Genomic DNA, 15455 nt, shown 5'->3' on the forward strand with positions numbered 1-15455 from the left:
ATGGGAAAGGATGTCTGGATGGCATCCAGTTTTCTCATTCTCGCTTCCAGCCACAAACACACAGTTGGGGCTTTCTCGACCATCACGCTCGCCTTCCAGTTCCATGCCAGCAAAACGACTCAAAACACACACACACATTCTGTCATACACACACCACACCCACACACACTCCCCCCTCAGCGCTGAACTACCCAGCAGTAACGACTGTTTGTTTATGACCCATTAAAAAAAAAAAGGATTTGCAAAATACTGCTGCAAACATAAAAGAAAATGCTGGAGCTGCTTGGGAGTGGTCTTTTTTTTTGGGGGGGGGGCTCACACGCTAATGTGTGTATGTGTGTGTGTGGGAGGGGAAAGGGAACAGAGCCAGGCAAAGGGCGGTATATGAACAATTTTGTATTCTGTTCCTTTTCTCCCCCATCCCCCACTTCTCACCCCCCCCCCCCCCCCCCCCCCCCCTTCCCCACCCCCTCCCCAGTCCCCTCCACCAGCAGGTTGTTTAATACTTTCCAGATTTCAGCATGCCGTCGGCCTCCTGGAAGAGCTGCAAGTCTGCTGATGGAATTTGGCGGAAAAGGTTGTGGGTCCAGGCTGGGGCTCCTGACATAATAAACCTAAAGGCAATGAGCGCCTCCCATTGGTGGCTCGAGAAAGAAAATACGATTTTCAAAGAGAGCTGCAAACCAAGGGGAAATGACATTTGACAGCCTCTGAAGCAGATGAGAAACTACATCCAGGCTGTTTGAGAGGGAGGAACAGCTGCAAGGCAGACTCAAATTACAATGAGTTTCTATGGGGGAGGGAGGTGAGCTGAGCCTCCTGAACAAATCTGCCATATCAAGTTCAGATGTGCAGGACAACTTGAACAGTTGCGTTCACATCCTGCCTCTCACTACAAATCATCCTAATGATCTCATTTGACAGCCTGGGTGATGAGTAAAGATTTTTTTTTTTTTTTACATTTTTTGTAGTTTGTCTGTAAAATGTGGGCGCAGCACCGCAAGATGAATGGAATCAAATAAAACTCAGCGATCAATGTGATTTTTTTTTATGATGCAAAATGAAATAAAGCTCAATTTACAGCCTCCAAAGTCAAATCAGCCTATTCACTGACACACCCATCACCAGATGTGAGCCTCACGCTACCACTAGGTGGCAGTAGATGATAATGTTTAGACAGGACCAGCAGCACAAGAGAGATAAATAATTCAGTTAGAAAAGAACAAGACTTTTTTTGAAATAGATGCAAAAGCGGTGACTGGAGAAGATTTAGTTTTCCCCTCTCAAAGAAACAAACAAGAAAAATCCAACAATCTCGAAAGAGAGTAACGGCTGTATACAGAGAAAAGTAGGATCAATAGCCCCACTGGTTTGTATTGACCACAACAATCAATATAAATGGCCTGTTTTTACCACGAGTGTAAGAATAATGACTTTCTCCAGCCCTCTGGCAGATCAGATGCAAGTATAATGTGACTGTGAAAAAGTGGAAGGAGATTAAACATCCCCAGAAGTGGGGATGAAGGATTGAATGGAAAAAAAACAGCAAAGGAGAAAGGAGTTCAGCATGCAGCTTCGACGTGAGGGAGGGTGGAGGGGGGGACTCAGGGTGAGACCTTGAACTGCCTGCACTCGGTGTTAACCGCACAGAGCGCAATGAACTTTGACCGGGCGGCGAGGGGCTCGCTGGCGTGTGAAAAGCCAAAGTGCGGTCTGCAAAATCAAAAGTGACAGAGCAGCTCTGGGTCCATGATGACAAGCAGGACCCTGGTCTAAGGCGGTTGCCAGACTCATCCGTCCTCCAATCAGCAGGGAGAAGAATTACCTGTCATCGCTGTTAATGGATGCAGCTCTCCATAATAAACTGCACCTTCCTCCATCCATCTTTCACCCCTCCTACATCTGTACTGATGAGAATATAGCTGTTCTATGGCTCTCTCTCACCAACACATACACTCATTTACTCATGAGTCATCACATCTTTTCCAGCTTGTATAGTAAATACTTAAGAGACATGTCCAACTAGGCCTCGATTGCTTCCTTCCTTCCTTCCTCCTCTGGGAGAGCCAAAGAATAGTGACAGGAAACAGAGGAGGCACTCAAGGAATTCCTTTGCTAACGCTGCTGATTGAGTAGCAGTTCTCCTGCGTTACCTTCTGATGCATGGCCACAAAAAAAAAAAGGCAGCTGTTCAGATGTTCAGGATTTCTTTTATTGAAAAATATAGGTTATTTTAGGTAATACAGAAAAAAGGCTGTAAATATACAGTGAAGGAGACAACAGTAAGGCATAATATACAACATTATACAGAAAGACACTTCCCATTCGCACAACATTGTTAAACTCTAGAAATGACCTTGAACGCATCATGTAGTGTTTGGAAATAGAAATATCCAGTTATGCAAATTCTTCTCCTTTTCCCTCCTGCACGATATCACACCTTAGAACACTTTTTTTTTTTAAACCTCAGAAATGAGACTCAGCCTGAACCGAAATTCAACAGTGATTACCCACACAGACAAGGGAGTGACAGAGAGACTTGACAGGCCCTTCCAAAGAGCGAGCTTCTGAGCGACTGAAATTATTTTTGGCGCTAAAATTATGATTTGGCACATCTGTCAGCTTCCGTTAAGGCAGCGAAATCAATCAGCACGACTGCGCTCCGGCTCTTCTGGCCACAGCTTTTAATGATGCAAGAGATACAGTGGAGCTGCAATGACTATGCAACTTGCATAAAAATAGCTTTTCTTAATGCTCTTGCATGTATTGCTGGCTGTGTCTTTTTCATCCACTCTTCAAACATAGCAAAGATTTTTTTTCTCTTCCAAATATATAAAAAAAAAAACAACAACAGGCATTAAACATCAAATACTAGTAGTGTCTGGTTTAACTGTGCATGTTGGTGCACTGATTTTCCCACAACACGTACCCTAAAGCCCTCCTCGTAAATAGTAGTGGAAACTGTTTTGTACATTAAGGCAGCCCCTGGACTAATGAGGATCAACATCTTTTACAAGGTTCAGTTGCACCACTGCAGCTGCTCGGATGTATAAAAAAACAAGGAAGGAAGTGGTTATCAAGCTCGTTTCTGCATCAACTTGAATAGACAGATTAGTCGGAGGAAGATAGCCTGTTCGTGTCAGTTCAATATGTAAAATCATCATCTTTATGCGTCAGGGTGAAAGAAATGATCTAATCGCTGGGAAAGAGTCAGCAAACGCATTGTGCAGTCCATCTCCAGAGTGACACACGCTTCTCTTCACACCTCTGGTTTCCTGTAGTAACAACAGGCGTCATAGTTAATGCAGGCCAACGCATCTCCATTAGCTTTACAACCCTGCTTTTCTCAAACTGACGCTGAGTCGAAGCCTACGTGGTGCTCGCAGGGGAATAAAAACAGAGGAGAATTTTGGTTTTGGGCTTTGTGGTCCGGCTTCACAGCAGGAAACAACAGCCTTTGAGCAGCGTCGCGAGGACCCTGAGTTACACAAGGGAGAAAACTCCGACACATCTATGGCACTTGAGTTTCAGATGAAGGAGGCTCAAGGCAGGGCTTCACACTGCAGTGCCAAACACAGGCCCCTTTATTGTGACAAGATACCTCCCAGTGATCCTGTGGAGACAGAGGCATGATGTCCCACAGCCGGAGAGAGAAAGCACAACAAGAGACAAAGCAAATGAAAAAAAGCACACATCGGGTGAGAGGAGGGGGGAGAGAGGGAGAAAGCGTGAACTGATCTTCAGTTCTGGAAAGTGTTTTTCCTACAAAAGTTTCTTTCTAGCCAGTCCTCCCTGCTTACTTCTGGAATGTTCCATATTTAAAAAGTGGCTGCTCTTCCATGTCGGTTCCCTCAGTGTTCAAAAAGGGAGCGACAGATTGACAGACAAACAGAAAGTGAAGGGTAAGGCTCTCTGACAGATGGAGTTTGGGCTCGCCCTAAAGCGGCAGTCACTCTCTCCTTGCAGACCTACTGTACAAAGCAGGAGTCCTCCGTCTTCTTCACAGTTCCATTCCCACAGAACCCGACACCAGTGACTTATTTCAAGTGCAAATCCACACTGTCAAAGGACTTGCCATTTTCACGAAAACTCCTCCCAGATCTGTCCCTTTTTTTGTTCCTTTTTTTCCTTTTTTTTTTTCTAAGAAGGCTTTGGATCTCATACGCGGATCTCATCGTCTTCATCCTCCAAGAAAGAGGAGAAGTTGCTCTCCTCCTCTGGTGGGGCACTGAAGGTGGCGCTGTCTGTATCTCCTGCATAGGTCTGGCTGCTTGGCTTCTCATCCAGGGCGGCAGAGCCAGAGCTGGACATGGAGCAGCTGTCTAGATGCTGCAAGTGTTTGGGACGAGTCTCAGGAGTATACTCCGGGGTGTAGGGCCCTCCGTTCTCATGCCCCAGATCGGTGGAGCTGCCCGGATGCATACAGGCCTGCTGCTGCAGTTCAGTCTCTTCTTCCTCTGCCTCCATCTGCTCCACCGCATCCTCATCTTTTTCTCTCTCCACGCTATCCTCTTCCTCACCGTGGGTGCTGAGTGGCGGCGAGGCGCGGCCCTCGCTGCTCTTGCCCTCCTCGTAGCCAAGGTCGTCCTCCTCCTTCTCCATCACCCCGAGGATGTCACCCAACATGGAGGGCCCCAGGTCAACGTGGAAGGACATCACTGACTCGGCGTGCTTCATGCCACCCCCGTAATGGTGTGAGGTCTCCGGGAGCTCCGTCAGCTCACCAAAGCTTCGCTCTTCCAGCTCCAGGAAGTGAGTAGCCGCGGCCGCTCCTCTCCCATCCACCTCCGCGAGCTGCTTTAAAGGGCTGGAGGACAAACTCTTTGACACCATGCCGTCCTCTCTGTCCCCATCACTGAGGAAGGGCAGGGACATGGCATTCTTCACATAGGTGGGGGACCCGCCGGGGACCATCAGGGTGTTGTCTCTCTGCTGATCCACTCGGGTCACCGACTGGGAGCGTTTGCTGCTTCTGAAGGTGCGAGACAGGAGGCCCGGCCTGGGAGAGCTGGGGTAGGATGTGGTCTCTGGGGGAGGTTCCCCCGAGCGGGTGCTGAGGAAGGAGGTGTCTCCAAAGGCATCGCCACTGCGGCCTACATGCATGGTGTGGCGGAAGTCGCCCAGCGGAGCACTGATCATCTCCCTGGTCAGGTCCATGCGTGAGCGGCGCTTGGTCTGGGAGCCAGACACTAGTTGTTTTAGGATTGGCATGGCGGCTGATTAGTAGCTTTGTTTTGCACAAAGAGGTAGTCAAAGATGCAGCCAGGCTATGAAATGAGCTTCTGAATCTTGAATATAATCCTTGTCAGAGACCTTGGAATGAATATTGACGGTTCTCAATTGCAGTCAGCCAGGGAACCTGAAAAATGAAAAAACAGAACAGAATAAATGACACCAAATTTACTTCAATTTAACTTTGCTGAAAAATGTATCCCTCTATTTAAATAAAAAAGGCGTTTTAAAGGGTAAGTCCAGCATTTTTAAACCTGGGTTCCCATTTCTTACATATTCTGGGGTCTAAATGACTAATAGGTACAAAAGGATTTGGAATTAGTCCAGCTGCAAAACAGGCTGCAACATAATCTTTGAAAGCAACTGCAGCCTCAAAGTACGTCCACAAAAATAGTAAAATCCTTTTTGTTTAACCACAAACAGCCGTCACATTGCTCTCCTTCAAGCCACCAGACTCCATTGACAAAAACAGTCATTTTATCTCGCAGATTGTTGTGAAACACAATTCATTCAAACGCGACAGAAACAAAATAAAACTCACCAAAACCATCTTGGTTAGTCTTTCCACTGTTCCACCAACAATAACCAACTTGGGCAAAATAAAACCTTAATTCACAGAGTCGGATGTGCAAAATATTGTGAGAGGAGCGAGAGGGTGGTCAGGCATCCGAGAGGCAGCGAGGAAAACAGCATGCAGAGCTAGAATATTTTCACATGTACTGATGATCTACTGGACCAGTTGCTAAGCTTTTTGTACCTCTGAGTCATTTAGACAATAAAATATGTAAAAAAAAAAGAAAAAAAAAGAAAAGAAAAATAGGATGCAGGTTTAACACAGTCAAAAAAGAGACATGAAACCATGTCTGGAAGCAACTTTGAACACAGAAAACAAGTCCTCAAGTATCTCCATGCCAAATATATTCACAGATGTCAAAAAGAAACCGAGAAATCAAATGAGGGTAAGGGCACAACTCCCACTTCACGTTGTGTGCAAAATCTTCACATTTGGCTGTTAAATCCCATCAAGTAAATAAAAACATTTCTAGGAATTTCAAACGATCCACTAATTACTGGGAGCTGAAGCTATCAATTATGCAGCGTTGTAATGATAAGCAGCATCTCTGTGAGATGACCTCTGAAATGCACTGGAAAAAAAAAAAAAGATGGGGAACACCACAGGATTCTGCTTCAAACCTGCATTATAATTGAGAGCAAAACACCAACCACAGACCGACATGAATCGGAGAAGGATAGCTGACAGCTGCCAGGGATTTTCTGGTTCGAGGCTCAACTTTGCACAACATACAGCATGTGACCGAAACACTAATATTCCAGTCACAGAAAAAAAAATCAATTATATACACATCAGAGAATAATAACACCCCTCTCAGCTGGGAATGCTATTCAACAGTCACAGAAGCGCTGTTTTGACAAATGCACATGAAGTTGTGATCAGAGAGATGAGATGCAATATTCCCTCGCCATCTTCTTTTTCTTGGACAACAGTGTTGAAGCCCTGAGAGGTTTGCGACAGGCGGTTGACAGAAAACGTGTTTCTGCATTATTGAAACATGCAGCACAGACAGAGGAAGCCTCACCACGGGCTGCCAGCCAGCCGCCGCCGCTGCCACCTCAGGTGCCGTCTCATTAGCGACACATCCCAACATATAAAACTACAAGTGCAAACGAGCGCTGCCACGGTGGTCTGCAAAGTGAGGTGCAAGCACTTTCTGCAGGCAAACATCAGAAACACACGCGCCTCTCACATGTGGGTGGAAAATCTCGATGGTTGCACGCAAGCCGGCCTGAGGAAGAAACTGCTTACCTTGCCGCCTTGACTGTGCACCTCTTTGGTCTGCACATAGCGCCGCACTCTTTGTTTGCTCACGGTAACGCTGGAAGATCATTAAAACAGCCAGCGACTTAACCTTGACTTTGGATTTCTCGCAGGCAAGCCTTCAAAAGATATTTAACTCGGAGTTGTTCTTGGTGGGAGTGCCGTGGGGAGATTTCGGCTGTTTAATGTGACAGGCTTTTTAGTGCGTTGACCTCATTCTTCTGTCTCCACCCCCCCTGTCTCCGCCAGCTGAGCCTCTACTCCTCTTCCTGTAAATGCCCTCACCTGCTTCGGTTTCCATGGAAACACCCTCCTATAAGCAACAGCGTTTCCTGTCTGCGGCTGCAGGAGGCTTCAGGCTTCATGAAAGCGTGCAGCACATGACCTCCCTCTGTGTCAACCAAGAGCTCAGACAATGCACCCTGTTACCCCTTTCATATCCCTTTTATTTGATACTTTTACTAATTTTAATCAATCTTACTTATCCATGTTGCATGCATTTTTATTAGTGAGAATGGAAATTCCTAAAAAAACAAAAACATGTTTCAGAGCTTCAGCAAAGAAATAGAAGAATCTGTCACAAGAGAAAGAAATATGTGCAAGATTGCAGCATTTTTGACTGAGGCTTAGACACGATGTGAAAACTTTCCATGAACTTCAAATGGTTTTGTGCCAAAAAACACATAAGCAAACCTTTTTTTTTTTTTCGCAGAAGCATATTTATTATTGAAGCTGAATGTTCTCATTTGTTTTGGGGGATAGAACGAGGGGAAATAATTCACACCCAGCCAAAAACACAAAGATTTTTTTTTCTGAGCGGTTGCTTCTGGGTGGCATAAACAGACCGGGAAAAACAACCAGCGGATGAAAGAAGGGGAGATGGTGAAAGCCCACCTCCCACTCCTCCAACCCCCGCCCCGGGCCAGGATCAATCTGAGAGGCTCAATGACGCCCCCTTTGCCAGGACATGGGTTCTTCATCTGCTGGATCTAAAACAGATCCAGAAGCTCAGCACAGGCCTTCAGCAGCTACACCAAACCCGATTCACAGCCCTGCTATATTTATAGCTTCGTGTATCTTTGTGAAGGGGTGCGTGCATGCACGTGTGGGTGTACACGTGGAGAAAAAAAAAAAAGAGAAAAAAGTGGAAGAGGGCCTGAGAAGGGAGCAGTTAGCGTGGGAACTACGGGGTCACGGTGGGGGGGATTGACTTTATAAACAGGCTTTCACAACACTCGGGGTCTGGCTGCAGCAGAGACGCAAAATGTGGGACAGAAACAGGCGGGACGGGCGAATGAAGCACATCCACGTTGTTTCATTTGGGCGGCAAAAGCGGAAACCGTGTACAAACACACGCTGCACACTTGGCCAACAGACCTTGAGCCCCCCTGACTGATATGTGATCCTGAAGACGACAGACCATGATGTGGCATTTCTCAGCTGCGGAGTGAAAAGCAGCGGTGCATGCAGGCGTGCACGCACGCGGTGATAACTTTAAGCACTGGGATCGTTTCCAAACTGTCGCCAACGCTGCTTCACGTCTATCGTCCTTTCACATCTGCTTGCGTAAATGATATTCCAAACCCATTCCCCCCAAATGTATTTATGTCATGGGAATGTAATGTTAGCTCTGTTTACACATCACATAACTCAATTATCAATATAAATACCTAGCGGGGTCCAAGGAGGGTTCTAAATACGCTTAAATATCATATGGTTATAGCCACTACTTTGTGGGAAGAAAATACACACCCAACTCTTCTGAGGGAAAAGCCCAGAAATAACACGGGAAGGAGGTAAATAGAAATGGGCTCTTTTACTGAAAGGGGTGAAAAGTGGAGCACTAAATCTGAGCGTATTCGCACGGGAAGAATTTTGCATCTCAAAGGAAATGCTGCATTCATTTCTGAACACTGTAGAGAGATGCTATACAACAGGAAGTGAACAAACAAGCTCAAGCCATGACTCAAAGATCACTCGAGGCTTTAGGTCTCGGCTAACGGAGCGAAACCGCATCAGAGGAGTGAATTTACGTGTTCGTGTGACATCCTGCTGAACATTAGATGAGAGAAAAAAATATTGACCTCTTGGGGAATTTGTGTGGAAGACGAGCGTAGCTTTTCACTTCTTGTCAATTCTCTCACGCAAGGCCGGCCGACATCGATACACAAGAGATCGCTCACATGCACACACGCACACACGCGCACACACACACACACACACACACACACACACACACACACACACACACACACACACACACACACACACACACACACGCACACACACACACACACACACAAGCTCACTCTCAGACATGACTAATGGTCCATTTGACTAATTGAGTATTGATGCGTCTTCTTTGTGCTCAATTCGTCCAGTGTGTATTCTACTGTCTGGGTGAGGGTGGCTGCTGCAGTGGTGGGGGGGCTTTCTGTCTGCCTCATTTGAAGGCACTGACCTGGATGGACAACTGCATGACCTGAGGGTGAAATGACATTTTGGGGGGGGGGGGGGCATCTCAAACTGCTCTGCCCGGTAATCACTCTGACGACCGCACCATTTGCACGCATCCCATTTGCCAGTGAAAAATCTCACTCATTCCCATACGTTGAAGTCCAAGAAGCATACAGCCGGCCAGCAATACGCCAGCACACACATGTTCTAGTAATTAAGCAGACATGTGGCCTCTAAAAGATAGGTATCTGCCATGCAACTCAGTTAGCAGGGCTGAATATCTCATTTAGGAAGGAGCAGCCCAAGGAAAAACAGTGGAAATCACATTATCTCTCAATCACACAGACGGGGAACGACAGACGCGGAGCTGACGCTGCCCTCTGAGATAAACGGCAGGATGAGAAAACACACTGGTCTAATGAAAATACAAATAAAGCCCCCCTGACTTGCATAAAAGCCACATTTAGTGTTTGCTTAATTGGCCAATTTAGGGCACCGGGAGTGTTGTTGGTTTAGATCTAGCTGTTGACCTGCAGGGTGTCTCGTGTGCCCTCCTGCCCCACCGCCCATCTTCCACGCCGTTCTCCACCGTGCAGTTCCAATGAAACAAGACAGCCAAGGGCTCATTTTGATCAAAGCGGGAATCCTCCGTGGTCAAAAGAGGAAGCGGTGTTACTGTGAAATGCAGGAAGTGATGAGGAAAAGTCATGGCACGGTAACACACTTTGGCTGAACTTCCTGACCAGCCGCTGCTGATGCCAACCTTGACCCGCGTGTGTGTGTGTCTGCTTTTTTTTTTTCTTACATTACCAACTGTTATATCAGACTTTGACATATATAGAGCTGAAAGTCGATAAAATCGGACGCATTTGATAATCCATTGATCATTTCTTCAAGCAAAAATGCCAAACACGGTTGTTGAATGTTGCCCGATGTGAGGATTTGCCGTTTTTCTCAGTTTTATATTGTTTAAAATTGAACATTTGAGGGTTTTGGGCTCTTTGTCTGACAAAATAAGACAGCAGGAGCATTTTTTAATTATCAAAATTAATTCATTAATTGAAAAAATCGTTCACAGATGATTCAATAATGAAAATAATTAGTAGTTGAAGCCCTAGACGGACATTTAATTCTAGTCACGAAATCACACAGACAGAGACACAACTATTCTGAACGCCCTTAATCATAACAAGATGAATATAACACCTCAATACTCGCACAATTCCTCCAAAACTAAGAATAATACAGCCAGGAGAAGATAAAAAGCCAGCCTGAGTGTATTTTTCAACCGCAGACAGCAAAAAAAACCAAAAAAACCTTCACATATCAGTGTTTTTGCTGTCCCCACTCATAGCCGGCAAGCCGGCGCGAGGCGATCTGTTATGCTAATGTCACACCTCGCCCAGCAGGACATTCTGCTCGGCGAGGATCAAAGCACAACAAATTGTTAGAGCTTTCCTGTTAATAAAAGTCCCCGTAGGTCTTTGAATTGCCATTCATACCAGTGAGCACGAAATCTGTAGCTATCCTGAGATCAGTGAGTGGAATATTTGAGGTAAGCAGCTTTGATTGGAAGAACAAACTCACAAGAACACAGCGGTGTTTAAAAATAACACTGCGCATATTGGGAATTGATCACACACCTAAACAGACTGTTAACTTAATACAGTCCATGGCAGCTGCATTAACAGAGCGACTCCTCGAACTTGAATGTGTCACGGTAACCATCGATAGGTCAACTGTAAGAATCTCTGAGTTAAACAAGCAAATCAGACAAGCTAGAGAGAAGCAGGGGAAAAGTGATGGAGGGATGATGAGCAGGACCAGAGCAGAGACGCTGACAGCCAATGAAAAGGCTCCTGGCAGACAGGACAGGCTGCAGTGAGTCATCGCGACGTGCACCAGCTGACCTGCGACACCCAAGAGGAGATGACTCGTCTCTTTCACGTTTGCAGCCAACCCAACCTCCAGACACGGCGCTCCGTCTCCGTCTCCCTCTCCTCCTCACTGTGATAAAACTAACAGCTTTTAATACCAACGCGACCAGCGAATGGCAGACAAGACTGCTGCGCCCCAGTTCAACACATTCAAGAATGGCGAGCGCACGATAAACATTTTCATGGAGCTAAACATTTTTTTTCCCCATCAACACACGATACTGATATTCCCGCTCTGTGCTATCCTCTCCGATCTGGTTAAAAGTTGCACACGTGCGACCAGGTTGCAGCCAGCATGGCTCGACATCAGCGTCATCCGCATGCTGGGCATGGCATCTAAATGGAGGGCGGTGGCGGGGAGAGGGCAGACACTGGCACCACTCCGGCTTTTGGAGTGTCTCAACATTATCAGAGAGACTGAGCAGAAAGCAGGCTGACATCGACGGTATCAGCACGAGAGCACGCCAGAAATAACCACTGAACATTATTCTGAGTGGTTTTCGGTAATGAGACATGGCTAAAACCTGATTGTTCATTCCCGTCCAGCTAGACCTGCAGGGTCAGCCACCGGCTACGGGTCATAAATAACTGCCCCCGTCTCCTCAGAGCACACTTAAACTACGTATTCATGCACAAATATCACCATATAGCGTCAGCTATTAGCTCGCTGCTTCTCAAAAGCACAGATTGCACAGGCGTAGCCACACATGATGGAAGCGTGACAGTGACAGAGAAACGTGTTGGTGTGTCAGGGGGTATGTTCACAGGAAGGGCAGGGAGAAAATAAGGCAGCAAACCCTCCCATCTCTCCGGAAATCTACTCAGCCTGCCCTTCCTGGCCGCTCATAATGTAAACAAGGCTGTCCTCCATCATACTGTATTACAGACAGGCTAACCAAACAAACACAGCTCCTATCTCCATCAACATACAGCTTTAATAACCTACAGGGCTGTGGACCAGTGCTGGGACTGTGTGTTCAACAACAGGCCGAAATGAAACATGTATCAGTACACGCGGAGCCTTGGGTTCAGTGGCGTTTAATTACCGGAGAGGCCGAACGCGACCGGATCTTCTGAGTCACCGCTGATGACAGCTCGGGCCTCGGGCCCAGGCGCCCGTGTCATCGCCCAGGACGGGCCGGCCAGGTATCTCTCAAGAGCTGCAGAAGAAGAGCGGGGTCTTGCTTTGAAACCCTCGAGTGGAGACCTGTGCTGCTCCTCGGTGGAAAGAATGCAAGCAAATTATGGGATCCGGAGAATCTTGTTTGAAAGTGCGAGAGTGCCATAATTATAGGGTCAGAACAGCAGAAAAGCAACAACTGCGCAGGCTGGCGAGGAGCCAAGGAAGCAGCTATCAAGCAGCGGAGGGCTCTTTTTGTCAAACACTTTGTTTTTTAAAAATACAAGAAACCACTCGACTTGCAAATGGCAGCTGACTAACTCTTAAGTGGATAATAAGTGCACTGTGCATGGGTTCTCTTTCAGAATTTAATATCCAATTACTGGATAGTATGAATCAAATAAAATAGCCTAGAACGGTTCAAACTGAGGCAAAAACGTCTAAAAACGGCAGCCTTCTGGTCAGCCAGCGTGACATTCGCGCAATTTTAAGATGATGATTTAGTCTGCTGCCACACTGATCAACTCCGATCCGATATGTACAACTGGCGATGAGGAAGCCGGATGGCAGGAAAGAATGAGCATTTCCTCCAGCTCACAGCGCCGACCCCTGCCTCGCGGGTCACAGTTCAGCATGCTGGATTAGACCAGAAAACAATGCCACCAAACAAAAGGCACAGGAACAAACACAGCGGTCACACACTGACATACGAGACGGCGTTAGAATTTCGTGTTGGGACAACAAGGTCGTAAAGAAAGGTGGGTGGCAGCGCATTAATGGACTGTCGCCATATGTCACACGTCCATGAATTGTTTGCTGAAAGAAAGAAAAACGTTTTCCACTGAGCTGGGATTTATATGCGACATTTGCAGGTCTGTGGTAGTAAGTAACAGCAATAACAACACCCCAACATGTTACTTTTGCTAAAGACCAGTCATGTTCACTATAACCATCCTCAGAGGCATTCCAGGAAAAAAAAAAAACAGTTTATATTGGTATTTCCTGGAATGCGAAGGGGCTGGACGGGACACACACATCGCCTCGAACGAGCACACAAACTGCAGACATGTTCAAACACCTACGCAGGACTTTACACTCGCCGGCCACGAATTACACCACTAAAGTTGCACTTCAGCACCCCCGCCAAAGGATTTTCACATGCCAATTATCTGCAAAATGAAAGTGAGGCGCACAAGCTCGCTCACTTTTGTAAACTAAATTCTGAGCAGGTTGTGTTTACTGGGCCGTGAGCCAGCGAACGCTGTCCACGCCGCGCTGTGCCCAATAACACAGTGCTTGGCACAGTGTCCAACGCCACGCTGAGGAAGGATAACTTTCACCTTCAGGCACTAAACACATGTCTCCTGCAGGCAATTAGATGCTTTGTAATCTAAGAGAGGAGAGGAAGTAGAACCTGTGCAGGCTGGTTAAAAATGTTTTCAGAGGCTCGTCTTGAGAAGAAAAGCAAAACAGGGCGAGCTTATGACGCATAAATCTTGGCAACGAGGCTTGCTTGTTCGCTGTGTCATCAAACCCAAATCCATCACAGCGTCTGGGTGGGACGAGAGGACGTCTCACCAAAAGGCCTCTGCGCGTTTTGGACGAGACGGGTCAAAGGTGGTGTTTGAACCTGCGAGTACAAAACAAAGCCACTCAATTCACCTCACAAGCAGAGACCTCTGATATCTTATCTCCTCAAACAATTGCAGAGGAGTTCTTATCAGCGTGGGGGCAATGGAGCGGCGGCCTACAGAGCAGAGGCCCACATCATCCCAGCCGATGAGCTCCATCAGACGCCACCATGGCATCCCTGCCAAGCGAACTGGACATGGCTGCCAAGCGGACAGGCTCTGGGATGCGTGGGTAATGAAGTGGACAAACGGGACGTTCGTGTGCTGCATGCTGGGCCTGAAAGCGTGCAGCGTGCGGTTTCCTTTCAGCCATCTGATCGTGGAAAAGCCAATGTGTGCCAATTCCAGTTCCTCTACTACCAAACAGAGACATTTCACTCACTCTTGACGTTTCAAAATACACCAGTACAGAGAGGAACGTGCGTTTGTGCATCACAATCACGCCAGCGCAAACCGAAACGTCATCTTGACGCACGTTTGGCCTAATTTTAAACATTCTGAAGCGCATCTGTTGTACTATGAGGCCTATGAGAGTTTTCCTTTGGTGAAAGGCAAAAAACAAGACATCGATGCATCAACTGCAGCTTCAAAGCATTACAGAATCAGCTTATCATAAAGAAATCTACACTATACCATAATGAAGAAATCAGTGTTGTTGCTGAGGGGCTGCAGACGTTTGAGCTCGATTCTAGACCAGTAATTACCTCCACAAAGAAACGCTTGAGAGAGTAAAAAAATAAATAAAATACTTCTTTCTGGGGGCCATTTGACTGCACTCAGTCCGCTCTCGCATTTCTGGCCGTGCAATGATTCGATCACACAACAATAAAGCTCTGATTCTGGGTGGGTCAACGGCAGGAGAACAATAAGCAGCTGACCACAAAAGAGTCAGCTGCCTGGCGCGCCGTGCGCTCCACGCTGAATAAAGCCGCTCTGTGAAATGAACACGTGAGCAGTGCAAACAAACGCAACGGCATTAATGCTAATAATTACACTCCCTTTTCTTTGTGTGGTGAGGTTCAAGCGCAACTGCGAGCACAGAAGCGCACGCACTTACCGAGCATCCCATTCATGAAGGCTCACTTTGAGGCCCCCCCAGCAGGTTGAGGAAGGGGGGCGCGTTCATCAACGGAGAGGGAAACGCTCAGAGCGACTCCCGGAAATCCAGACAGCTCCGCCAGACACACACGGGCCTCTCTTCTGCTCAGACGCGCGTTTCTGTCGCTGTCACCGCATCCTCG

At 47.0% G+C, this 15455-nt stretch overlaps 1 protein-coding gene across 2 annotated transcripts; it reads right to left on the bottom strand.

Moving 5' to 3' along the window:
- Positions 1 to 2192: 2192 nt before the first annotated feature.
- On the bottom strand, positions 2193 to 15455 carry cdc42ep4a (CDC42 effector protein (Rho GTPase binding) 4a). 2 transcript variants are annotated; one of them, XM_041957067.1, is made up of 2 exons: positions 15272 to 15455; positions 2193 to 5359 (listed from the first exon to the last, which is right to left on the bottom strand). In XM_041957067.1, exon 2 carries the CDS (start codon positions 5209 to 5211, stop codon positions 4159 to 4161), a length of 1053 nt encoding a protein of 350 aa, XP_041813001.1. In that variant the 5' UTR covers positions 5212 to 5359; positions 15272 to 15455; the 3' UTR covers positions 2193 to 4158. The 2 variants fall into 2 exon arrangements, with proteins under 2 accessions (XP_041813001.1, XP_041813002.1); XM_041957068.1 differs by lacking the exon at positions 15272 to 15455 and adding an exon at positions 7058 to 7247.

This window comes from Chelmon rostratus, chromosome 17 (genome assembly GCF_017976325.1).
Source record: "Chelmon rostratus isolate fCheRos1 chromosome 17, fCheRos1.pri, whole genome shotgun sequence".
NCBI classification, from domain to species: Eukaryota; Metazoa; Chordata; class Actinopteri; order Chaetodontiformes; family Chaetodontidae; genus Chelmon; species Chelmon rostratus.

What these genes read in the sequence shown, in the direction of transcription:
- cdc42ep4a (XM_041957067.1), bottom strand. Translation starts at nt 5,211, where the DNA reads ATGCCAATCCTAAAACAACTAGTGTCTGGCTCCCAGACCAAGCGCCGC.